This window comes from Haliotis cracherodii, unplaced genomic scaffold (assembly GCF_022045235.1).
Source record: "Haliotis cracherodii isolate W230 unplaced genomic scaffold, xgHalCrac1.p SCAF_8, whole genome shotgun sequence".
Taxonomy (NCBI): Eukaryota; Metazoa; Mollusca; class Gastropoda; order Lepetellida; family Haliotidae; genus Haliotis; species Haliotis cracherodii.
Genome location: NW_027266341.1, coordinates 23,741,531 through 23,769,132, shown reverse-complemented (window position 1 = coordinate 23,769,132; position 27,602 = coordinate 23,741,531). Strand labels below are relative to the sequence as shown.

Below are 27,602 nucleotides of genomic sequence, written 5' to 3'. Positions count from 1 at the left end.
GTAATATAATGGTAATATTGCTGACTATAGGCCACTGTGGTATAACTGTCATATTGCTGACTACAGACCACTGTGATGTAACTGTAATATTCCTGACTACAGGCCACTGTGATATTACTGTAATATTGCTGACAAATGTGATATAACTGTAATATTGCAGACAACAGACCACTGTGATGTAACTATAAGATTGCTGACTACAGACCACTGTGATATAACTGTAATATTGCTGACTAATGTGATCTAACTGTAATACTTCTGACTTCAGGCTATCGTGATATAACTGTAATATTGCTGACTACAGGTCACTGTGATATAACTGTAATATTGCTGATTAATGTGATCTAACTGTAATACTTCTGACTACAGGCCATCGTGATATAAATGTTATATCAATGACTACAGACGACTGTGATGTAATTGTAATAATACTGACTACAGGCCATCGTGATATAACTGTAATATCAATGACTACAGACGACTGTGATGTAAAATGAGAATGTGTTCAAAAGACCTTTAGAAAATTGGCAAATAGGTTATAGTACATCCTGAAACTGCCATTACAGTGTGGTAGGTATTAACTCTGACGTCCCATGTGAGCAGTGTCTGTCTACAGAAACTCACACTGATTGGTCAGGTCTCATGGGAGAACTCGTGTGAGGAAGCCTGTCCGATGACTTTAGGTGTTGTCAAGTGACACAGTTACTAGTTTATCAGCAACTAGACTGGATTAAATGAAGAAGTGTTCAGTGTTTATCCTTACAGCGGCCATAAGGGAATAACAGCAGAGTAATACTTAGTCTCTGAAAATATGTAATTTTGATGCAACTACATTTAAATTAAAAAGGGGCCTCATTGAGATGGAAGAGTCAGACCTGAACTGGTGGAAAATCTAGACTTGCTTCATTTAGGGCTATAGCAGTACAGTAAGGGCTGGGTGGCAGGGAAAAAAATATGGTTCTGGGGCGGAGATGGACAAGGGGTAGCAGCTGCAGTGTGGTTTATGATGTTTGTTGTTTAATGCCGCACTCAGAAATATTCCAGCTATATGACAGACGTCATTAAATAATCAAGTCTAGACCAGACAATCCAATGATTGACATCATGAGCTTTGATCTACACAATTAGGATACGATAACATGCGTAAACCAAGTCAGCAAGCCTGACCACCCAATCCTGTTATTCACCTCTTATGACAAGCTTGGGTTGCTGAAGAGCAATTCTAATCGGGATCTTCACGGGTGTGCTTTGTGAGTTTGCTTGATACCCTTAGGGCTTGGTTTGAATCACTACTTTGGCAAATTCTTGATGTCTACAACTATTGCAATCTAAAGCAACATAGCTAAAAGTGCTTGGCACCCTTTTTGTGTATGAACCCTATTCTTGGTGTTTCCTAACTGCTTTCTCTTATAGAAGTGCCCCAACACTCTAAACTCATTCGCTCAATCCCATAGCCATAAATATTGTGAATTAATGAATATTACCTTGAAAGGTCTCCTTGATTACCCAATGTATTATACCGCTGTTATAATGATAAATGCCCTGAACCCCTTCCTACACCATAGTTTCATTTTAATTCGGATTGGAATGACACGAAGTTGAAAATGGTCGTCCAATCAAACCATGCTTGAAACAAGCTGTGGTATGACCAGTACTCGACTCACCTTGCTGCCAGCCCTCCCAAATACAACAGTACGCCTTGTAGCATGACTTCGTTCCTTTAGTACTCATGATGAGAAATGATGAAATATATATCAAGGGCTCGCTTGCATAATTTTGAAACTAGATGTATGCCAAACTTTCATTCAGAAGGCATTTTGGTTTTTAATTTCAAGTGCATGAGTAAGAGAAATTCTGTGCTGCTTCAGTGGAAGGAGAGGTGGAGATGGTGCCGTCACTTCCTAAACGGAGCTGTGGGGTAATGGGTCCGGGGTATAAATGTCATAATGGGATGGTGAAATGATACAATGGATAATCCACAGTACTATTGCAGGCAGGGGCTATTATACATATATTTCACAATTACATTGGTTTCTGATTGTTAAAGTAGACGAGGGAGTGATTTCAGGAGTATGGTTTTCTCTCACATTTTGCAATATTACAACTCAGGACTTAACAAATTGTTCTGATATTTAAAATTTTCCCTGGATGATTGGTGTGATTACAGATTAAGTATCTGTGGACTACAAATCACAATGTTTAATCTTTTCGGATAAAAAATATGATATTTATTGCTTGTTCTCATGCACAGTTTGAAGAGTGTAAAAAGATCTGAACAAATCACACACTCAAGCTAACAGTAATTTTCATATCATTCTAGCCCTCGGTCCATTTATAAACACATAGGATTTTGATACAAGCTGTTATTCTCACAAGAAATGAGCAAATAACCTCAATGATCAATTCATTTGTTACAGGATGAAAGCATTCTCATGTTGCTTTGTCAAAATCATAATGACATAGCCGTTACCATGACGATGAATATTAAATTCCAATTTCAGGAAAATCTGCTAAGTGATAAAACAATGCAGATTATGCAATGCGTAACCCTTCCTCGGCACTTAAACTCTTGACTATCTGTAAGATATGAAATTATGTAATAAAAACACTAATTTGTGATTGTGGGGAGTTAATGAGATTTGTGCTTTCAGGGCATACGGTGAAACCAAATTACAAACTTGTTATCAAAGTTCTATTGGATTTGGGATTGTTGTTTTTTGTTGCAAATTTTAAGTGATAACTGTAATGAAACAACATCTGTCTAATTATTTTAAATTCTTAAAAAAATGATAAGAATTTTAAAGTCAAAATCCCCTTTCACAGCACACTCTTATGCTGACATGATGCAGGGATATTTGAAACGTGTCATTTTATAAGTCATTTAAATCACCTGGACATTGAATATATTTTTCTCTTTGGTATTGACTGAGTTTGTACCGGTATAATAAATGCCAGCTTTTGTTGTCGTCTGTTGTATCATAATTACTCTGAAATAGTGTATCTTCACACGCATCATTTAATAATAATAAGAAGAAGTATTGATCATCCAGTATTGGTTTTCAGCAGGAGATATATACACAGTTGGAAATGTTTGCATATCTCAAATTTTGAATAACCAACCAAATATTGAACTCTTTGGCTATGGGGAATATGTATACCATACCCTCCCTAAAAATACTATTAAAAGCAGCATTAAACTCACTCACTCACTCACTCACTCACTCACTTACTCACTCTTATAAAGTGAAATTCTTGAGCAATTTACAGTTTGTACAAGAGGAGCACTTCATTCAACTTGGAGTTTTGACTTTTATGACAACCTTCAAATGCAATTTATATTTGAACATGTATATAAAAATGGTTAGGATACGAAATTTTCAGTCAGTTAAAAAAGTGTTGATATTTTCTGGTGCTATAACGAACCCTATTAACTTTTAAGACATTCTGCAAGTTGAAAACATTTTGGTAGTGTATAATGCATCTAAATTAAATTGGATACTAAAGAAAATCTTTCCCTCATGTCTTTTGAGACTTGTGGTACTTAATAAATCCATGGTGATGTATTTGATGTCGATAGACCCTGATGTGGTTGTCTAGAATTGTCAGCACCATTCCTATGTTAGTGGGTTACGCTAAACTGGTAAAGGTCTGAGACATGCGTCAATTTGGGCCTTTCTCCCACAGCTAGCTGACACGCTGTGATATAACTAGAATACTGTTCAAAGTGATGTGAAACCAAAATCGCTCTCCCACTCTCTATATATCACATCATGTCAACGCCAGTGTTTAAATACCTACAGCCTGTATCATTACTGTCTATCATATAGAGAATAGTTTTACATAGTTAGACATCTTGTCCATCTCTATATTTTGAAGACATTTGTCATAATTGACTTGGACAAGGCTTTTTACAAATCAAGTGAGAATCCATTTAGCAGATTTGGATATGGTAATTCTATTTCTCTAAAAGACATTAAGTGCTAATGGAATTTATTGAGATTTGTTTGGGCAATAATTAGAATTAAAACAAGTGCATTTATTATTTTAAGAGTGTCCTCTTCCTGTCTCAATTTTAAAAGAGAAATGAAAAATAATGCATCTGGATTGACAAAAAATATATCAACCATCAGTGATTTTGATAGAGATAATAGCATAGGAACTTCACAAAGGTTTTCAGGACCATCACCAAGGTGGTAAATGTCTGAGACCTGCATCACTTCAGGCTTTCCTCCCACATTAAGCTGACACGCCCCAATATAACTGGAGTACTGTTAAAAGCGGCATTAAACCCAACTCACTCACTCACTGAGCCAGGAATTCACTGGTCATTCTGAATGTGTATTTTTACAAATAACACTGAAGCAACTAAAGGTCATTATGTAAAATTATATGGAAAGTATCCTACTCAAAGGAGTTAAGGACCAACTAATCAGGTGTTCTTAACATCTTTGGAGTAGTATTTGTATCAACCATAGCATGGTTTTAGTCGGAACAATCACTCAAATCTGCTGATTTTTACTTCCAGAATCAGCAAATTCTTATGATTTCTCCATTACTAAAGACACCATGACCCTGTTAAAACATTACTTTTGACAGTGTTATCTTGATCTCCTTGTCAAACCTATTTTTTCTGTCAATGTAATCCCAGGATTTGTCAGGATTTGTCATGGGTTATGTAGGATTTGTCAAGTTTGCCCTTTTTTCATTGTACAGTAATTACCTGGGGACAAATGTAGCCGATTATATGGACTTAGTACTTGACTTTGAAAACATTCAGGTTTATGTTTAAGTAGTTACACTGTGACACATTCATCACATACCCTATTCGCAGTATTAAACACCCTGCTCCAATAAGCACCCCTGACCAAATTCTAGACCAGTAGGTAATTTATCTTTATAAGTACCCCTTCATAAGAGACCTGTGAAGATCCGGGATAGAATAGGTCTTCAGCAACCCATGCTTGCCGTAAAAGGCAACCATGCTTGTCATAAGAGGTGATTAACGGGATCGGGTGGTCAGGCTCATGGACTTGGTTTATGCATGTAATCTATCCCAATTGCTTGGATCGATGTTCATGATGTCAATCACTAGATTGTCTGCTTCAGACTCAATTAATCACAGACCACCGTCATATAGCTGGAATATTGCTGAGTGCTGCGTTAAACAACAAACCAACCAACCAACCCTCCTAAGACCAAGATTTACATGACAGTACATATTTACTTGGGTACAGAATGCAGTAGTGTAGAAGGGCTGTACATTTTGTTTCCTTTGTTGTAACTATTACTAAAAACAACAATTTAGTTTCAGTCACGTTTGTTCCATACCGCGCAATCTCTCAAAAGAAATTTAACTTGTGTATGGTTTTAACAAGTGTCCCCATTTGTAAATTTTCTAAGTGCCCAGGGCATTTATTACAGTGAATACACCATGTAAGTTACTCATGCAAGGGGTGTATCTAGGCCTGTCCAGAGGCCAATATTAGTAAAATTCCGAAAATGGAATTAAATTCTTCAAATTGATGTCAATATACTTATAACTAAGGATGCGCGGTATTGCCGGTATATTGGAATAATGAGGTTCACTCTCTCCACGATACGTATCACAATATCATTCTTAAATGCTTGATATATCGGGTGATTTCATATGGCAATTTTTATCATGTGTTTAATGCTATACACTGGCCAAATACCCAAAGCGTGAATCCGGAGCGTGCATCCATGCCTATTTCTTGAATGAGTAAACATAATGTTGTACCATCATTTTGTTTTGTTCCATTATGAACTTTAATTTAAAAAATGCTGTTTCAAACTGCTTCTGAATTCAAAATTTAGAATTATGCAATATATCATTATACGTATCGCAATACGGCCTTGCACATTGTAAAACATAGTGACACACTTAAAACTGCAATACCATCCTCACTTATAACTAATGTATTGGCTGTGGAGAGACTTACTTCACTGATAACGTGGCCATTAGAACATGATGGAGAGGAAGAGTCTTTAAGGCCTAGTTGAATATTGCACTGGAGTGCAGTGCTGAGAATACATTGGTAAAATACTTCTGAATTTAAAAAAAAAGAAAACTTTAGAAAATCACAATGTTGTGCAACATAATTATTGTTTCCCGACTTGCCTGCCAAGGGCACTTAGTTTGAAATCCTAGATAATTCCTGCATGCTTTGTCACGATTTGTTCATAATCAGTTACATGGTCGCCATGAACGGTACTGACTTCGTCAAAGCCAAGTAAACTATTTTTGTTACGGGATTTGTTTAGAAGCTTCCATGACCTTTTAAGCTAACAGTGTTATGCTTGTAGGGACAGAAACACATTAGCGTAATCTTATCTGATTTATTTGCCAACATGTGTCAGTGATGGTAGTAAACACATGCTGAGTGAAGGAAGTAGCTCATTCTTGCTAAGCCTGGGTTTAAATAATGTGTTAAACTCACTCACTCTCTCACTCACTCACTCACTCACTCACTCACTCACTCACTCACTCACTCACTCACTCACTCTCTCACTCACTCACTCACTCACTCACCCACCCACCCACCCACCCACCCACCCACCCACCCACTCACTCACTCACTCACTCACTCACTCACTCACTCACTCACTCACTCACTCACTCACACAGAAACATCCATCAGTCATGAAGGGTTCATTAACTCTTTATAAGTTGCAGCAGTTGCACTCACAAATACAATTATTTTTTATTGATTGTTGACATAATTGAAATAAATGTTGATGAGAAGATCCAACATGAGCTATTTATTCTTAGTATGATTCATACCCACGTCCACTAGGACACATGAAGTATTCTAGATAATGAAGTAAACTTGTGATGTTAAATCCTATAAACTCCGCCAAAACACCAAGTTCTGCCAAAGACAAATGTACAGTTGTGTAATATATGGAATATAGAGAGCATTGACCAATGAGGAAAAACACAAAACTTATCACTTCTTAACGCTCGCGCTCTCTCTCTCCCCACCTTCCCCTCTAAACATTGAATTCTATTAACCCTATCGCCACTGTAACCCAACCCTTATTCACTGTTAACAGCACTAAAGTCTTCAAAATAAATACCAATAAAGATTTTTCAATCCAAAGGACTATTATAGTCTTACAGTCGCTGGTTCCACCAATCATGTGAGCTCCTCAGTTCATTGACATGTCTTGATTGTACCCTTTTGTAATCTTAAAGGGTTATGTTTTCATCGATCTGTGTAATCATAGAACAATCAATCAGGATTCAAACTCGGCCATTGATTTCTCTGTGTCATAGTCTGCAATGCACAGCTGCTTTGCCTAGTCCAATTGGACAAGCCGAGTTTAGTGACTTGGCAATTTGACCCGTTTAAGATGCAGATAACAAAAAATCATTGCAGGATTTGATCTTTTGAGGTGGCTAATGAATCACTATCAAACTGACAGGTGCTTGTCAATATTTAGTAGTTCTCATTGGTTATCGATAGACAAGTTGTGTTTCATTAGCATTCGCATTGATAGTGTTTTATTGGGGTTGAGATTACCATTGGGCTGTCTGTGACATGGTTAGGAAAGCGGCAGACAAAAGGGTGTTAACTGAACAGATCAGTCTCTCAGAAATGATTGATCGCTAAATAGGTACTATTGTAATAGGCAGACTGTCTAGGCTTTGACTGCTTGTACATTAGTCAGTTCCCCTTGGACATGGTAACCTTCATACTTTACTGAACTCATAATATTCCAGGGGCGGTCGGGGGGCCTAGTGGTTAAAGCGTTCGCTCGTCACACCAAAGATCTGGGTTCGATTCCCGACAAGGGTATATACAATGTGTGAAGACCATTTCTGGTGTCCCTTGACGTGATATTGCTGGGATGTTGCTAAAAGCATTCTAAAACCATATTCACTCACTCACTCATAATATTCTATGTTTCATGACTTCTGAAATTAGTTTGTATGGACAATTTCTTACAAGTACTTGCATCGTAGACTAATGGGTTCATTATAGACTATGTAAGTTATGCATGTGAGAATATGGAGATGTGTCAACAGCGTTGATACTAATACAGTTTACAGGATTTATGACAGTAGGCCTAATCAGACCTTCAGGTAAATCCTTGTATTTGTTTAAAACGCGAACCTAAAGGTTTCAGAAGACACCCCAGACTTCAGTGAAGTAGAGCGATAAAACATCATTTCAGTAAAATGCTACCAAGTGATTATTATAATGTCTCAGGGTCACACTGACCACTCTGGAGCAGACGAATGGAGTAGGTTCAGGTGTTGCCTTGTTAAATTTCAGTCGTGGGTCTGGTTACTGTTACAAGTTATATTGTTATGTGGCAGTAGAGCTGCTGTAAATGTAATTGTAGTGATTGTCAGTGGCAGTAAATGAATGAAGAGCTGGTAAACTGTTGAGTGCTGTCCGCGGCAGCAAGTGGAAGTAAGAGTTATGTGCCCTTGGTTGTTTACAAACATCGCATGTGCAGGCTTGATCATTCAAGACATTTCTGGGTGGTGCTGTTTTTGGCTGGTGGTCCTGTATTCGAGGCCTTTTGTGATATGACTTCAGTCTTATGTATTTGCCAAGTGCATTTGGATTCCTATTGTTTATCATTGTTACCTCTAGTTGTTTTTTCTGCTATTGTAAACTGTTTCAATAAAATTAATTGATTATTGAGTGATTTATATTTCTGTACAAACTGATTTCTTGGTTAACTGTTGTGTTTCAATTGGGAAGAAGATGCAGTCTGAGAAAAGGATGTTAGACCATTGTCCCTAGAGAGAGAATTCTGCCCGGAGCCTTGTTCATTGAAATGTTAATGGAGTTAGAGTTAATGAGGTTACACTGCTCATGCATAAAATAATGAAACAATTCAATAATGACATACTCACAAAAAAAAGGATGTCATGACATCATAAAATAAGAAAGATATGACATCACGATGGATGTGACATCATTAACAAAAGAAGATATGACATCATATACAAGGAATGATAGGATATGAAGAGTGCATGATATGACATCATAAACAAAGGAAGATATGATATATAAACAAGGGATGACCTAATAAACAAAGGATAAGCAGTGTATAAGACTTCATAAACAAAAGGAGATATGACATAAACAAAGGAACATATGACATAAACAAAGAAAGATATGACATCATAAACAAAGAAAGATATGACATCATAAACAAAGAAAGATATGACATCATAAACAAAGAACGATATGACATCATACAGAAAGGAGGAAAGGACATACACAAAGTATGATGTATCATCATAATTTAGATATTTTCTCTGACTTAGAAGGTATACAAGTCAGAATAAGCAATAATGTGACATCCATCCACTAGAAGATATCTTTCCTAGTGGGTAATATAAGTGTAGAAGAAACACATGCTAAAAGATATCAGGTCATTACATTGTAAACACGATAGTGACTGCAGATACCTGGACCTATCACTGTCTACTAGATCCAATACACTTCAAATGTCAAACATTCATGCAAACAAGCCGGGTTTGTCCTACACAGCACTTCAGATAATACTGCAGTGCAGTAACATGCCTCATTGTCAACAAACCAAACTGTCAGAAAGCTCTGGTCGAGTGACATATTAAATTACTTTTAACACTCAGCTGGTCATTTTGTTATCGTGCTGTGGTTTTGTATTGTTTACCAAATGCATTTATTCTGTCTGTGGGGTACTGAAATTCTCTTGCTCCACTACTCATCTGTGATGATCAGTAATTCAAGAGGAACTATAATGAAATAATCAAAAATTGATTTTGCATGTTGTTGGACAAACAGCTAAGTGGTTAAGTGGTTTAAGGAATTAGAAACAAGGCTTTCAAGGTATACCCTTCTGTTCATTCTCTAGATGTCCCTCCCCAGTTTTCCCAGATTATTTTTTTAGGTTTGTTAGTCCCATACCCTAACTCATGGATTTCACCAAAGTGGTAAACATCTGAGACCTGCATCACTTCAGGCTTTCCTCCCACATTAACCTGACACACTGCAATAATACTGGAATACTTTTCAAAGCGGTGTTAAACTCACTCACTCACTCACTCACTCACTCACTCACTCACTCATTCGCTCATTTTTTTCAATAATACTTATTTGGCAATCATATACCTTCTAGGTTGCTGAATACGCAGGAAAATAAGGAATGTCATGTATATGTTCGGTCTAAGTAGGGGGCACTTATAAAAGTGACTTACAGATTGTGCTAGAAGTTGGTCAGGGGGCTTTTACTGGAGCAGACACTTAATACAGCAATTACGGTATTATCCCGATCTCTGCTGCGTAGGATATATTTAATGTGACTTCTTTAACTGAAGCAGTTAAGAAGAATGGGAACACCAAAAGCTCTAGAGTCTGGTGCCAACTGCTATCAACTTTAAATTATCAGTCTGAATATAATAAAGTTATTGTGAGATTAAACTGCATAAGAAAACCTGAATTGACACAAATAATGTGTTCGATTAATCCTACTGGTTCCAAACAGCTGGAACTTTGCATTGACTTGCCAGGCAGTGCAGCCTATCATTAGCTTCCATATTGCTTTATTTTAAGATCATTTATTTTTATTTGAAATACGAACAGACTTGTTTCTGTGTCTAGTTATTGAAAGCTAGTTTGTGTTGTGTTTGAAATGGGAAAACAAATCCCAAAAAATTTATTACCATGACCATTGAACACACAGTGACATAACTGAAATACTGTTCAAGGCAGAGTCAAACCTAAACTCACTCACTCACACTCATCTAAAAGAATGACCGTATTCGACGTAATAAGCGCCCCGCTCTAATAAGCACCCACGGCGATATTTGCTAATATATTGGCTAGTGAACAATCCCAATTTATTGCTACCTCTAGTTGTTTTTTCTGCTATTGTAAACTGTTTCAATAAAATTAATTGATTATTGAGTGATTTATATTTCTTTACAAACTGATTTCTTGGTTAACTGTTGTGTTTCAATTGGGAAGAAGATGCAGTCTGAGAAAAGGATGTTAGACCATTGTCCCTAGAGAGAGAATTCTGCCCGGAGCCTTGTTCATTGAAATGTTAATGGAGTTAGAGTTAATGAGGTTACACTGCTCATGCATAAAATAATGAAACAATTCAATAATGACATACTCACAAAAAAAAGGATGTCATGACATCATAAAATAAGAAAGATATGACATCACGATGGATGTGACATCATTAACAAAAGAAGATATGACATCATATACAAGGAATGATAGGATATGAAGAGTGCATGATATGACATCATAAACAAAGGAAGATATGATATATAAACAAGGGATGACCTAATAAACAAAGGATAAGCAGTGTATAAGACTTCATAAACAAAAGGAGATATGACATAAACAAAGGAACATATGACATAATCAAAGAAAGATATGACATCATAAACAAAGAAAGATATGACATCATAAACAAAGAAAGATATGACATCATAAACAAAGAACGATATGACATCATACAGAAAGGAGGAAAGGACATACACAAAGTATGATGTATCATCATAATTTAGATATTTTCTCTGACTTAGAAGGTATACAAGTCAGAATAAGCAATAATGTGACATCCATCCACTAGAAGATATCTTTCCTAGTGGGTAATATAAGTGTAGAAGAAACACATGCTAAAAGATATCAGGTCATTACATTGTAAACACGATAGTGACTGCAGATACCTGGACCTATCACTGTCTACTAGATCCAATACACTTCAAATGTCAAACATTCATGCAAACAAGCCGGGTTTGTCCTACACAGCACTTCAGATAATACTGCAGTGCAGTAACATGCCTCATTGTCAACAAACCAAACTGTCAGAAAGCTCTGGTCGAGTGACATATTAAATTACTTTTAACACTCAGCTGGTCATTTTGTTATCGTGCTGTGGTTTTGTATTGTTTACCAAATGCATTTATTCTGTCTGTGGGGTACTGAAATTCTCTTGCTCCACTACTCATCTGTGATGATCAGTAATTCAAGAGGAACTATAATGAAATAATCAAAAATTGATTTTGCATGTTGTTGGACAAACAGCTAAGTGGTTAAGTGGTTTAAGGAATTAGAAACAAGGCTTTCAAGGTATACCCTTCTGTTCATTCTCTAGATGTCCCTCCCCAGTTTTCCCAGATTATTTTTTTAGGTTTGTTAGTCCCATACCCTAACTCATGGATTTCACCAAAGTGGTAAACATCTGAGACCTGCATCACTTCAGGCTTTCCTCCCACATTAACCTGACACACTGCAATAATACTGGAATACTTTTCAAAGCGGTGTTAAACTCACTCACTCACTCACTCACTCACTCACTCACTCACTCACTCACTCACTCATTCGCTCATTTTTTTCAATAATACTTATTTGGCAATCATATACCTTCTAGGTTGCTGAATACGCAGGAAAATAAGGAATGTCATGTATATGTTCGGTCTAAGTAGGGGGCACTTATAAAAGTGACTTACAGATTGTGCTAGAAGTTGGTCAGGGGGCTTTTACTGGAGCAGACACTTAATACAGCAATTACGGTATTATCCCGATCTCTGCTGCGTAGGATATATTTAATGTGACTTCTTTAACTGAAGCAGTTAAGAAGAATGGGAACACCAAAAGCTCTAGAGTCTGGTGCCAACTGCTATCAACTTTAAATTATCAGTCTGAATATAATAAAGTTATTGTGAGATTAAACTGCATAAGAAAACCTGAATTGACACAAATAATGTGTTCGATTAATCCTACTGGTTCCAAACAGCTGGAACTTTGCATTGACTTGCCAGGCAGTGCAGCCTATCATTAGCTTCCATATTGCTTTATTTTAAGATCATTTATTTTTATTTGAAATACGAACAGACTTGTTTCTGTGTCTAGTTATTGAAAGCTAGTTTGTGTTGTGTTTGAAATGGGAAAACAAATCCCAAAAAATTTATTACCATGACCATTGAACACACAGTGACATAACTGAAATACTGTTCAAGGCAGAGTCAAACCTAAACTCACTCACTCACACTCATCTAAAAGAATGACCGTATTCGACGTAATAAGCGCCCCGCTCTAATAAGCACCCACGGCGATATTTGCTAATATATTGGCTAGTGAACAATCCCAATTTATTGCTACCTCTAGTTGTTTTTTCTGCTATTGTAAACTGTTTCAATAAAATTAATTGATTATTGAGTGATTTATATTTCTGTACAAACTGATTTCTTGGTTAACTGTTGTGTTTCAATTGGGAAGAAGATGCAGTCTGAGAAGAGGATGTTAGGCCATTGTCCCTAGAGAGAGAATTCTGCCCGGAGCCTTGTTCATTGAAATGTTAATGGAGTTAGAGTTAATGAGGTTACACTGCTCATGCATAAAATATTGAAACAATTCAATAATGACATATTCACACAAAAAGGATGTCATGACATCATGAAATAAGAAAGATATGACATCACGATGGATGTGACATCATTAACAAAAGAAGATATGACATCATATACAAGGAATGATAGGATATGAAGAGTGCATGAAATGACATCATAAACAAAGGAAGATATGATATGTAAACAAGGGATGACCTAATAAACAAACGATGATAAGCAGTGTATAAGACTTCATAAACAAAAGGAGATATGACATCATAAACAAAGGAACATATGACATAAACAAAGAAAGATATGACATCATAATGAAAGATTTGACATAAACAAAGAAAGATATGACATCATAAACAAAGGAGGAAAGGACATACACAAAGTATGATGTATCATCATAATTTAGATATTTTCTCTGACTTAGAAGGTATACAAGTCAGAATAAGCAATAATGTGACATCCATCCACTAGAAGATATCTTTCCTAGTGGGTAATATAAGTGTAGAAGAAACACATGCTAAAAGATATCAGGTCATTACATTGTAAACACGATAGTGACTGCAGATACCTAGACCTATCACTGTCTACTAGATCCAATACACTTCAAATGTCATACATTCATGCAAACAAGCCTAGTTTGTCCTACAAAGCACTTCAGATAATACTGCAGTGCAGTTACATGCCTCATTGTCAACAAACCAAACTGTCAGAAAGCTCTGGTCGAGTGACATATTAAATTACTTTTAACACTCAGCTAGTCATTTTGTTATCGTGCTGTGGTTTTGTATTGTTTACCAAATGCATTTATTCTGTCCGTGGGGTACTGAAATTCTCTTGCTCCACTACTCATCTGTGATGATCAGTAATTCAAGAGGAACTATAATGAAATAATCAAAAATTGATTTTGCATGTTGTTGGACAAACAGCTAAGTGGTTAAGTGGTTTAAGGAATTAGAAACAAGGCTTTCAAGGTATACCCTTCTGTTCATTCTCTAGATGTCCCTCCCCAGTTTTCCTAGATTATTTTTTTAGGTTTGTTAGTCCCATACCCTAACTCATAGATTTCACCAAACTGGTAAACATCTGAGACCTGCATCACTTCAGGCTTTCCTCCCACATTAACCTGACACACTGCAATAATACTGGAATACTTTTCAAAGCGGTATTAAACTCACTCACTCACTCGCTCACTCACTCACTCATTTTCTTTCAATAATACTTACTTGGCAATCATACACCTTCTAGGTTGCTGAATACGCAGGAAAATATGGAATGTCATGTATATGTTCGGTCTAAGTAGTGGGCACTTATAAAAGTGACTTACAGATTGTGCTAGAAGTTGGTCAGGGGGCTATTACTGGAGCAGACACTTAATACAGCAATTACGGTATTATCCCGATCTCTGCAGCGTGGGATATATTTAACGTGACTTCTTTAACTGAAGCAGTTAAGGAGAATGGGGACACCAAAAGCTCTAGAGTCTGGTGCCAACTGCTATCAACTTTAAATTATCAGTCTGAATATAATAAAGTTATTGTGAGATTAAACTGCATAAGAAAACCTGAATTGACACAAATAATGTGTTCGATTAATCCTACTGGTTCCAAACAGCTAGAACTTTGCATTGACTTGCCAGGCAGTGCAGCCTATTATTAGCTTCCGTATTGCTTTATTTTAAGATCATTTATTTTTATTTGAAATACAACAGACTTGTTTCTGTGTCTAGTTATTGAAAGCTAGTTTGTGTTGTGTTTGAAATGGGAAAACAAATCCCAAAATATTTATTACCATGACCATTGAACACACAGTGACATAACTGAAATACTGTTCAAGGCAGAGTCAAACCTAAACTCACTCACTCACTCACACTCATCTAAAAGAATTACCGTATTCGACGTAATAAGCGCCCCGCTCTAATAAGCGCACATGGCGATATTTGCTAATATATTGGCTAGTGAACAATCCCAATTAGCACTCCTTCCGATTGATCAATGTACACAAGACTTATTTATTCGCGTATAATACGCACTCGTCTGTTATATGCATTCTTAATTATGGGCAATTAAATTCTGGAAAAATGTATCTGTCGTATATAAACATTTCAGTGTGTCAGCAGAAACCACAAAATTTATCTTTCAACTCTCTTTTTTCCACCAAAATAATATTCTAATAAGTGCCCCCTATTTCTAATTTTGAGAGCGCCCTGGGCGCTTATTACGTCGAATGCGGTATGCGTACCAACAAATTTTGCTAGACATTTATGTGACACAATGCTAAAACAACTATCAAGAACCAGCCTATATATGAAAAACGTCATTGCAAATCCGAAAACATTACCCGCAATAATTGACTGAACCACTGACCTTCATCTTTAACCTCCACCTTTGACCTTGCAGGTGTGTTGTCTGGCAGACTTCTTCAGCGATGAAACAATATTTGTGGCATACGGTCATGAGAAACTATCGGTGGATGACTTCGACTTGGATGACAATGGTGAGTATGTTTACTGTAATAATTACTCATAATAAAGAAGTTGACATCCATAAATTCTCTTCCTTACACCTACTGATGTTATTGCATGGTCATATGGGGTTTGTTATGTCTGGACATAAAGTTTATCACAGAATTCCATAGATGATCAGCAAATATAAGATGCTTTCCCATTGGTGACATAATCCTGTCACAACACTGGGTTTGTATACTGAGTATTACCATTCTTGGACAGACGTTTCTATGTTTGAACATAAGAATGTTGTTTCTTTAGTGCATGTACACCTGTGTCAGCATTAATTACCCTGTAGTATAGTAACTTATATGCTTCTTGTCCCGTAAAGATCCGGGGTAGAATGGTCTTTAGCAATCCATGCTTGCAGTAGAAGGCGACTATGCTTGTCGTAAGAGGCGACTAACAGGATCGGGTGGTCAGGGTCGCTGACTTGGCTGATGCATGTCATCGTAGCCCAATTGCGTAGATCAGTGCACATGATGTCAATCACTGGATTGTCTGGTCCGGACTTGATTATTTACAGACCGCCATAATATAGCTGGAATATTGCTGAGTGCGGCGTTAAACAACAAACAAACATCATAAACCACACTGCAGCTACTACCCCTTGTCTGTCTTAGCCCCTGAACCATATTATTTTCCCTGCCACTCATCCCTTACTGTAATGCTAAAGCCCCAAAAGAAGCAAGTCTAGATTATTTACAGACCGCCGTCATAGAGCTGGAATATTGCTGAATGTGGCATTAAACAACAAACAATCCAATATATGCTTCTTGTTAGTTTTTGTCCATTAGCTTTGTGTTGTCTCACTTTTATTGTGATTTTTGTATTTTTGATATTTTTGTTCCAGTTAGGAAAAAGATAGGTTAGTAGTTTGGTTTGAGTTGTAATCCGTTGTGATTTGATGGTTTGCCAAGCACTTGAACTAGCACTGTAACGATTCACTTTGTCACCATATATAATACATAAGGTCATGATTTGCTGTGCATGAAATTTTTAACATTGTCACATTAAGGAGCAGTATCCCATCAATAAAGGGCCAAACGAAAATATATTATATACTAAATTTGTGTCAATTAAATTTGATGTTAAAATTTTTGTATATACAGTTAGAAATTATTTTTCTGACAAATGTTATGTAACAACATTTATATGGCCAAAACAATCCATTTTATGGGTACTCAAGTGAATCGTGACAGCCCTGGTTTGAACTTGATTTCCCTGCACCAAAAATGTTTGCCCCTTTGACCGTCTAACCAACTGAATTGTGTTGTGTTTAACCGATTCATCAGTTGCATGAAGATTTCCCCAAGACTGCTTCATATTATTTATACCCCAGACCTGAAAGGGTGGGGGTATATCGTCACACCAAGGAATTGCATCCATCTGTGCATCCTTCCGAGGACATTTTTGTGTGCGATTTTGTGAAGAAATACAGCTTTTTTCATGTTTTTATTTAGAATTGTTTTACTTAAACATTTGTGTGACCTATAACTTTAAAACTGGATTCTTTTCAATTGAGGGTACAGTTTCTGTACCAATAGGAGTGATGCATTGAAAAGTTTGTTTTCTTCAATATTTGGATTTTCGGAACAAATACAGCTACTTTTCCTTTTTTAACTTAGAATTATTTTTAGATTGTTATTCTTTTATCCTTTTACAATGCATATGAAAATGAGTTGTTTTTGCCTTTTTTGTAAGAAATCATACTTAAAAGATGAGCATTTTGGTACCACATATACTGGGACATTGAGTAGTCTAGTTTAAAACAATGTTCCACTCTCAAGTGCCCATTTTCAGCATAGGAGCCTTGTGTTAAACTGATACATCATCGCTCTAATGAACTGTTTGATTGACATCATTCTTTAATATGAGTTATCAGACAAACATTTGATATTTGCATGACCTGGATCAAATTGTCCAGGGCTGACAATCTGCAAGTCTGGTCACCATTTAAAGGGGCTCTAGACATAGACCATTTAACAAATTGCAATAAAGATACCTACGCTTATGCTTGGTACAGGACTGTGTAGCATTGTCCCCCTTTAAGCTGCATACAGAAAGCAGTTTCCACCAATCACAGCTTGACTTCATTAAGAACTACTAAAACTTTATGAACCGCGAAAGTCCTTTATGAATTGAAAAAATCTGTCAGTTGGAAAGTCGTCATTGTGGAAATAGTTTTACGCAACCTCAGACAGCTGTTTTATCACATGTTCCTTTGAAGGCGTACCAGTGTTGGCCATTGTGACCAAGGTATCCAACACATATTTTCTCCAGGCTTGTCCCTAACTTGCTATAGAGTCTATCATCCTGATTAACCTAGGAATGGATCACTGAAAGTGATCTGGTCATTTGGGAATAATTCCCAGACAGCTCTGAGCCACCAGAGCTTTAACAATTTTATTCCTGCAAACTTTGCGTTCCTCTGTCTGCATTGTGGTTCCGTTTCCAGACAGTCAGTCGGATATTGAGCCTGACATATGAACGACAGTTGCAGAATATGTCAATAATAGCACTGATATTTAATCATGATAGTCTCCATACTGTAATATCAATACCAGGATCTGTGGATGTAGGCACTCTCGGAGCAACCATAACTTCTGAGATACAGGGCGTATTCCATGCTTGGTGAATATGACAGAAAAGACATACAATGTAACTAAAGAGCTGGAATAAGTGCTTGTTGGATTCAGGAATACCATTAGCATAAAGGAGATGTCTGCAATTGTTGGGGATCAAAAGAAACAGAATTGTTGTGGTAATGCTTTGGTCTAGATAATGATAAACTCAAAAGGAGGATAATCATATGTTATTTCTGCATCTTGGAGAAAGCAGCCTTGTGTTATGAGTGTCACCATTCTTAAGACAGCTTAAGCTTTCCACAGTTATAGCCTGGTTTAGTTTGTCAAAAATTGTAAACTCAAAGAAAGGAAAAAAGTTGGCATGCAAGATAAGTAATATTCTCTTTGGGGTCAAATTGGCCATGATAACTAACCAGTTCGTTAGATCTAGCGTGTAAAACAAGGCAGGCCACTAACTGTAAGGACGTCATCCAGTTTGCTGTAAGTCCTTGACTTTTATATGGAATCATCATTGAAGAGAAGTGTTGCAGATTTTCAGCAATGTCTTGGTACTGTACACTGGAGGAGGGGGGATCTTGGGATGGCCTTGTGGTTAATGTGTTTACTCATAATGCCCAAGACATGGGTTCAATTCCCCACATAGGAATTGGTGTGAAGCCCATTCTTGGTATCCCCAGCATGATTTGGCTTGAATAATGCTAAAAGCAACATAAAACCAAACTCACTCACTCACTCTAAGATGCATGCTCCATTACTCCTATCTCATATGAACCAATCATAATTAAAACTCTTATACATAAATGTTTAACATTTAAGAACAAAATACATAAAAAGTTGACAGACTGTGAATCAACCTTGAAAATCCCAGCTCCAGTGCTACATCCCAGCTGTTCCACTTGTGTCCTCCTGACATCAACACCACCTCCATGGCCTAGTGGATAGAGTGTCTGCCTGAGAATGGAAGGTTTGTGGTTCGATCTCCTGGCAGCGTCATACCAAAAGACATTAAAGGATGGTAATTGTTGTTACCTTGCCTGACTCTCTGCTTTGATGAGATAATAGGACAGGTCACCTCGCGCCAGTATAATATATCTGGGTGGGGTATCCATGTTAAACTGCGGCATGATATCTCAATGGGCTAGAGTATATAACCATCAAAAGCCCTGATTAGTACAAGCAGCCACACACACACATGCATATATGTCGCTAGTTCAATAATCTTGAGGGGCAGTTGGGTAGCCTAGTGGTTAAAGCGTTCAAACCCCTACAATGTGTGAAGCCCATTTCTGGTATCCCCCACCGTGATATTGCTGAAATATTGCTAAAAGCAGGATAAAAACAAACTCACTCACACTCAATAATCTTGAACATGGTGCTAAACCCCATTTCACCTCAACACATCTGGTAGTCAGCATGTAGTGTCTCCACAGACCTGCTCCTGTAATCCTACCCATGACTGGCCACAGCGTTGGCACCATCAAGCCCGACCGTAATGAGGAAATTTGTATGCAGTCACCTAACCCCTTTTGTTTTTGTGCAGGCAACATAGTCAGGGTCACAACTCGTCTTTCTCGTTGTGAATAATCTTTGTATTCATCAATATCGGCCTAATTGGATTGCATCAAGGATGGAGGTTTATTATCACATTAAGCCGTTTTTAAGTGCATCTTACTCTGTAGTATTTTTCAGATGTTGATTGTTATGTGATGTAATCATTAAGCATTAATAAAGTGTGATTGCTGGCAATGAAACTAAAACGTCTAAAAGTATTGGACTGTACGCATCGTAAAACAGAAACGTATCAAACATTTATGCAGCATGTGAAAAGAGATAGCGAAACAAATATTTTTAGAAAATATGTTACGATATTATGAGCAAGTTTGCTTTCAATAAAACATTTATTTTCACATTGGCTCTCTGAGAGTGACTGAGTTCGGTTCACACTATTTTAAACACTTTTTTAATGTTTAGAATTTATCATTCAAACCTCGTAATAGTGGTGTATGGTAATGATTATATACTACTCAAAAGAAGTAAGAGAACACATTTTTATAATACTGTTGTTAATCCATCAGCATCACAGATTAACTATAGTAAAATGAAAGAATCGGGGCCCCGTTCCACAAAGCGATCATAACGCAACGACAGTCGTAAGTCTATGTTAAAGTATAGGAGTGAGTGAGTGTGTATGGTTTTACGCCGCTTTTAGCAATATTCCAGCAATATCACTGCAGGGGACACCAGAAATGGGCTTCACACATTGTACCCATGTCAGGAATCAAACCCGGGTCTTCGGTGTGACGATCGAACGCTTTAACCACTAGGCTACCTGACCACCCCTTAAGATTACTTTAGCACAACATAAGCTTTAAGGAACGGACCCCTGGTGTTCTTTAACTTCTTTTCAGTAGTATAATTATTTAGGCTAGTATAACCTAGTATAAACTGAGGCTTCAAACCAGCCTACATTAGAACTCTGAACCAGTGACTTCAGATTAGTAGGCTAGATATAGCATAACACGGAACCACAATATCATGATGGACAATAAAACAAATGTTATCTGATGGGGGCAATGAAATGTTAACATTAATCATAGTATTTCTGGTTTTTGACCTGAGTGTCAATCATATTCATTGTCCCAGGAGAACGAGAGTGGGCTGCTAGGTTAGATGACTGCTGTGGAGACAGTGTGTTCTTTTCATAATAGGGGGCACAGCATTTGGCTGTGCAGAGTTGCATCCCTTAGATGGGACGGAATCCAATGATTTGGGGGTTTGAATCCCAGATTTGCCTTAGTGATTAGCCTTGATATGTCAGCACCACACCTTTGCTTGTGGGTTTCAGCAAAGTGGTGAAAGCTTAGAACTTTCCTCCCACATTAATCTGACATGCTGTGATATGACTGAAGTGCTGTTAAGCCCAACTCACTCACTCATTTCATATTATTCTTGAAGCTATTCTGCAACCATCATCCGAAGGTAACACTTATCTGATGAAGGGGGCACGGTTGGTCCAGTCATCTAAGGCATTGTATTTTGCTGTGCAGAGTTCATCCCTTGGGCACGCCAGAAACCTATGATTGTCGGTTCAATCCTGGTTTGCCCTGATTATGTTTATAGGTTCATCAGCACCATACCCATGCTCTTGGGTTTCACTGAGGTGGTGAAACTGCATCACTTTGGGCTTTTCTCCCACATTAAGCTGACATGCCGTGATATAACTGGAATAAAGTTCAAAGCAGCATTAATCCCCTCACTCACTCACTCACTCACTCACTCACTCACTCACTCACTCACTTGTATGATGGTTGATTGAAATTGTGGCAAGAACAGAGTGAGAGTTGTCTCCCCCTGACCCAACCACCACACTGCTTGACTACCTTAGTCACCTGTGGATAGTTGGTAAGCCTGGGGTTAAAATCTTCGCTCATCACATTGAAGGCCCTGGTTCGATATCCAACATGGGTACAATGTGTGAAACCTGTTTTGGGGCTTGATTGTTGGAATATTGCTAAAAGCAGCACAAAAATCATACTCGATCACTAACTCACTAATTCACCTGTTACAACACATTTGTGTCAGTGTGTGAGGTTTTAGCTTTTTTTGCAGTATTCCAGCAATAGTATGGGACTGAAAGATTAGGCTTTACATAGTTTACCCATGTGAGGATTTGAATCAAGATCTTTGCTGTGACCAGAGATTGTTTTTACGACTCTTGCTCAAACATTGTTTGAGCGAGTGAGTGAGTGAGTATGGTTTTAAGCCGCTTTTAGCAATATTCCAGCAATATCATGGCGGGGGACACCAGAAATGGGCTTCACACATTGTACCCATGTCGGGAATCGAACCTGCTTTAACCACTAGATTACCCGACCGCCCAAACATTGTTTGATCAAGGTTACAACATTCAAGGCTTTAGTAAAGCTTTAAAAATGTTTTATGGTAGACACCTGGAGGACGTTTGAAGCATCAGTGTCAATAATGGTGGCCGATACAATTCTCTACTTTGAATTGTACCATATGTTCCTGTGTTTATTAAGGTGAAAAAATGAATCGTCTCTGCATGTGTTTGTGACAGGTGTCATTGGTGGGGCAGGATACACTCATCTTTTCATACACACCTGGTATCATCACTATTGATAGTGATCCATTAATACATGCTCATGATATAGTTGGAATTGTACACTCAACTCCTTTTCGTAAACTCCTGCTATCTTCACTATTGATAGTGACATGCTCATGATATAGTCGGAATCGTACAATCAATGCTGCTTTGAGCAGAGATTTCTTAAGATTATGGAAATGATTTTCTTGCTTTTGTTTATCACTGTACTACCCTACTGCTCCATAACAAGTGTTAGTGAGTGAGTGAGTGATGTTTTACTCCACTTTCATCTACAGTCCGCAATATCAGTTCGGGGGACAATAATGGCCTCCACTTAGTGTACCAATGAGGGACATCAAACCTGTGTCATCAGGATGTTAAGCAAACACTTTAATCACTAGGCTTTATTGCCCGCCTCATTTTGATGAAAATGTTACTTAATCGGCTTGCAAGTGTTCCTTCAATTCAGACGAATGTGGTATGTTTTGTGCAGTTGTATCTTTACCAAACGTTTTAATGGAGTAACTTTTCCAATAAGTCCATTAGCTTATAAAAACATTCTCTTCTAATGGCTAACTATAAGATTAAGTATCAAGCCAGGATCCTTGATGATGCATTCATTTGTTTACATTGACTTTAATTTTGGAATGTTTACTTTTGCTAATAGGATTGGATTTCTTGGAAAATATTGGAAATTGGATTGGAAATATTTTAAATTCTTCACATTCTAATCCAGAAATGATATTTTGTTTATTTTCAAACAGTGTTGTTAATGTGTTTCTCATTTCGATGACAGAATTTTACAAAAATTTCAAATGAAAATCTGAATTGGACTTTGCATTTCTCTTGAGAGAATGTGAGTGCCCCTCTACTTTGCTGGATTTATATCTAAAATTCTTCAAATTACAAAATTGTCGGAATACCAAGAAAATGACAGACAATTATGCCATTGCATTTTCTTAATTCCTCCTCAAGGCTTTCTGTCAACTGCATTCTTTGTTGGAACAGCCATGGTAATGGTTTGATAATACATGCTGATCTCATGACACAGAGAAATAAGCATTTTCAGCCATTGCCCTTTCTGAAAATCAATAACTGATCTGTTCCTTCTTCAACTGCCAATTTGCTAGCATTCTGGAGAATTTGAACAGGCAGCAGATTCAAGTGCCTTGCTGCAATGTGCTATAAGAGAAAAGGTCTCCTCGGGAAAATAATATTCAAATGAAAAACTCTTCAGGAAAAGAATATTTCAGCAAGCGCTACATATGTCAATATGTGTTTGAGATTGTATTCAGGAAAGCACAATCAGGATGTTGGATGGACAAATCTGACCTTTCAGGATATTACATAATGCATGCCAGACAGTGTAAGCATTGTACCGATGATGACATTTCATCTCGTTTTGTTTAGTCAACCTGGTTACGTCTAAAGACCATACCCAGTTTGTGACAAAAAGGTTGGAATTTTTTTTGTATTATTTAGTGTGCCAATGGCATTGTTGAAAAAAGTTCCCACTGCTTAAATGTCAGACTTAGAAACCTTTTTTTAAGTAAGCGAGTATGGTTTTACGCCGCCTTTGGCAGTAGGCCACCAATAGGACGGTGTGGATACCAGAAATGGGCTTCACATATTGCACCCCTATGGGGAATCGAACCCAGGTCTTCGGTGTGATGAGCTAACGTTTTAACCGCTTAGCTGCCCCATACATCAATAGCTTGTGACAATGTTTATTATGTGAAACTGCAAATAGAGTTGAGAAACATATAGAAAGTGATGAACATGGGAATACATTTAATGCACAGCATCATTATTCACAAAGTAAATTTGGGCATTCAGAAATGACAAAAGGGTATTATAAATCTTAGTGAAAAGTATGGGGCAAAATTACATTCGCTTATGACCCTTGAAAATCCGGGGTAGAATAGGTCTTCAGCAACCCATGCTTGCCGTAAGAGGCGATTATGCTTGTTGTAAGAGGCAACTAATGGGATCAGGTTGTCAGGCTCGATGACTTGGTTGACGCATGTCATTGTATCCCAATTGCGTAGATCGATGCTCATGATATCAGTTGCTGGATTGTCTGGTCCAGACTCGATTATTTACAGACCACTGTCATATAGCTGAAATATTGCTGAGTGCGGCTTTAAACAACAAACAAACAAAACATTCGCTTATCAAGCATATTCATGACTCAATTGTATACTATAAATCTTGAAATTAATGCCAGCATGAATTAAAAGTAAAGATTTGTTCGCATTGAAGAAACTTCACATTTATGTCTCCAAAATGACTATCACCAATAAGATGGCCTCACTGCACGTAGTATATATCACCTTGTTCTCGCCTCTATATGGCTGAAATAATGCTGATGTGACATTAAATTTTAACTCACTCACTCACTCTTTGTTAATCTTGGTGTAATGGCATTCACAGAGTTCAATGTTGGATCAAACTTATTCGTATAGTTGGCATACTTTAATTCAAAAGTATTCAAAAATCTTTCTTAGTGACCCAGTTTAGCACAATTTTTATTTTTTTCAAAAATCTATCGAAATGCACCTTAATAACTATTCAATAAACCATAAACTGCTATTTTTGTATGCTTGTCAAAATAATCATAGACGTTTTCACCATGATTTGGAAATAAAACTGCGGCATGATTGGTTTCATTCCTCAGTAAGAACATGAATCTGATGTTACAGACGATCATGGCTGAGCTGGTAGGCATGACGATATCGACAAGGCAATGTTTGCGATGGTGCTTAGATTACAGACCTCTGTGAATTCTAGGTGAAATTGGACTCTGAATGTTGTTAATCAGTTCATCAGAGCACTGTTGCTTTAAGAATTCTTGTAGTTTGTACTAAACTGAACACTTTGCTGAATTGTACTCTGATGTTTGAATTTCACTGCACAGTTCCATGAATCTACTTGCGCAGAGTGATCATAAGGCCACAGCAAGTGTAAGTCTATTCTAAAGATAAGGAATTAAAATAGACGACAATGAGTCCCAGAAATAAATTGATCTTATTTAAAAAATATTTTTGTACAAAATATTTTTAAAAATCCAAACGGAGCCCAGAACAATCTTTAATTTCAGGAGCTGAGGCAATCTTGACGTACCAAATCATTCTAGACTTGAGTTGGACTCCTTCTGTAACTTTTTTAGTCTAGGGTCTAGACTAGAGTTAATTAAACTTCTTGCTGCAATCAATATAAGTGTATGTTAAAGTGTTGGACTTACATTCATTGTAGCAGGGAAATTATTGTAATTTGTAAACTATAAAATACACTTAACATAGACTTACATTCATTTTAGCAGGAAAATTATTGTAATTTGTACACTATAAAGTACACTTAACATAGACTTACATTCATTGTAGCAGGACTTAACATAGGACAGGAAAATTATTGTAAGTGTGTGCTAAGTGTATGTTAAAGAGCAGTATTGGTATTGGTTAGAGCACGAGGGCCTGGCTCCACGCCTCAGATGCTAACTAATCATGTCAACGATTAGACACCATGGTCCAACTGCTTGAACCTATTTAAACCATGGGGACCAAAAGAAGGTCTGTCATTGCCAAGTGGTGTTTAACTGACTATTCACTTAGCCGATACATGGTCAGAGACAAACTAACCATGTGTGTGTTAAACTTTAGGAGCTGCATTAATCTTCCTGCTACAATGAATGTAAGTAAAACTGTGCTCAAATACAGGAGTTGAATAATCTTCCCACTACAATGAATAGGGTGAGGTGAAATGGGGTTTAACGTTCCATCCAAGATTACTGACTCCGAGCCGACCAGCCCTTGTTTTAGCCCCTTAATACCAAGCGCTAGACAGGGAAACAACTAGTACCATCTTTTGACGTCTTTTGGTATGACGCGTCTGGGGATCAAACCCAGGACCTTCTGCTCTCTGGGCGGACGTTCTACCACTAGACCACGGAGGGGTAAAGGAATGTATGTCTATGCTGAGTGTATGTCAGAGTGTAGGAGCTACAATAATCCTCACACTTCAATAGTTGTAAGTCTATACTAAGATATAGGAGTTACAATAATCACATTGTTCTGTTCAAGGAGGGGGCGGTCGGGTAGCCTTGTGGTCAAAGCGTTCGCCCGTCATGCTGAAGACCCAGGTTCGATTCCCGACATGGGTACAATGTGTGGAGCCCATTTCTGGTGTCCCCTGCCATGATATTGCTGGAATATTGCTAAAAGCGGCGTAAAACCAAACTCACTCACTCACTCACTGTTCAAGGAGCTTTAGGTTAATACCACAAACATTTGAGCTATATCCTTATCCAGTTAAATATAAAGTCAATCTCTTTAAAATCAGATCTTAGTCCTTGCTACCGCTAAACAAAGTATGTTTTTACAGTAGCGGGAACTAAGATCTGAGACCTGAATGAGATTGACATACCGTTTTTCGGCCAGTGATTAACTTTTGTTAATATTTAGAAAGGTGAGAAAGAACTTTTATATTTCTTTTTCAAGATCCTCTGAAGTTTAGTTATGAGTTAAGTAAACAAAACACTGATGAAAGTTAAAATTTTCAGTTTGCATTTATCTTCACAAATGTTTGTAAAGCAGTCTCAGTTGTCGTGATTTCTCTGTATGATATTGATTTAGAATTCCAATCCTTTTGATTTCAGATTAAGCTAGGGGCCGAAAACGAAGTTATAATCCGAACTCCTTTCATAGATGATTCTAGTGCGTCCTCACAAGCTCACTTGAGATCTTTATCAAGTTTTAGCTTCCTTGATGAAGAAAGTTTCAGGGCTGTAGAGATCCCATATCTGAAATTTGCTGTGATGGTTTTTTCTTTCTAGAAAATGGAAATTATCATTTTTTTCTAAAATAAGATTTTCATTTCCTTCAGATATTGATTTTGATATTTTCAGTGCTTAAGATGATTTTTCAAATAGTTAATAATATTTTTTACATAAGAGAAAAACAGAATTGTGGTAGTGTTGAAGTGTGAATTTCAAGCATGTGCATAAGTTTGAACAGTATTTCAGTT

General features: G+C 37.3%; 1 protein-coding gene across 3 annotated transcripts in view; it reads left to right on the top strand.

Annotated features, from left to right (window-relative positions):
* LOC139449752 (serine/threonine-protein kinase DCLK2-like) overlaps positions 1-27,602 on the top strand; it is a 79,908-nt gene that overhangs the window by 30,702 nt on the left and 21,604 nt on the right. For all 3 annotated transcript variants that reach the window (XM_071231278.1, XM_071231275.1, XM_071231276.1), the window contains exon 3: positions 15,781-15,877. In XM_071231278.1, the coding sequence (XP_071087379.1) occupies positions 15,781-15,877 (97 nt within the window). The remainder of the gene's footprint in view (positions 1-15,780; positions 15,878-27,602) is intronic.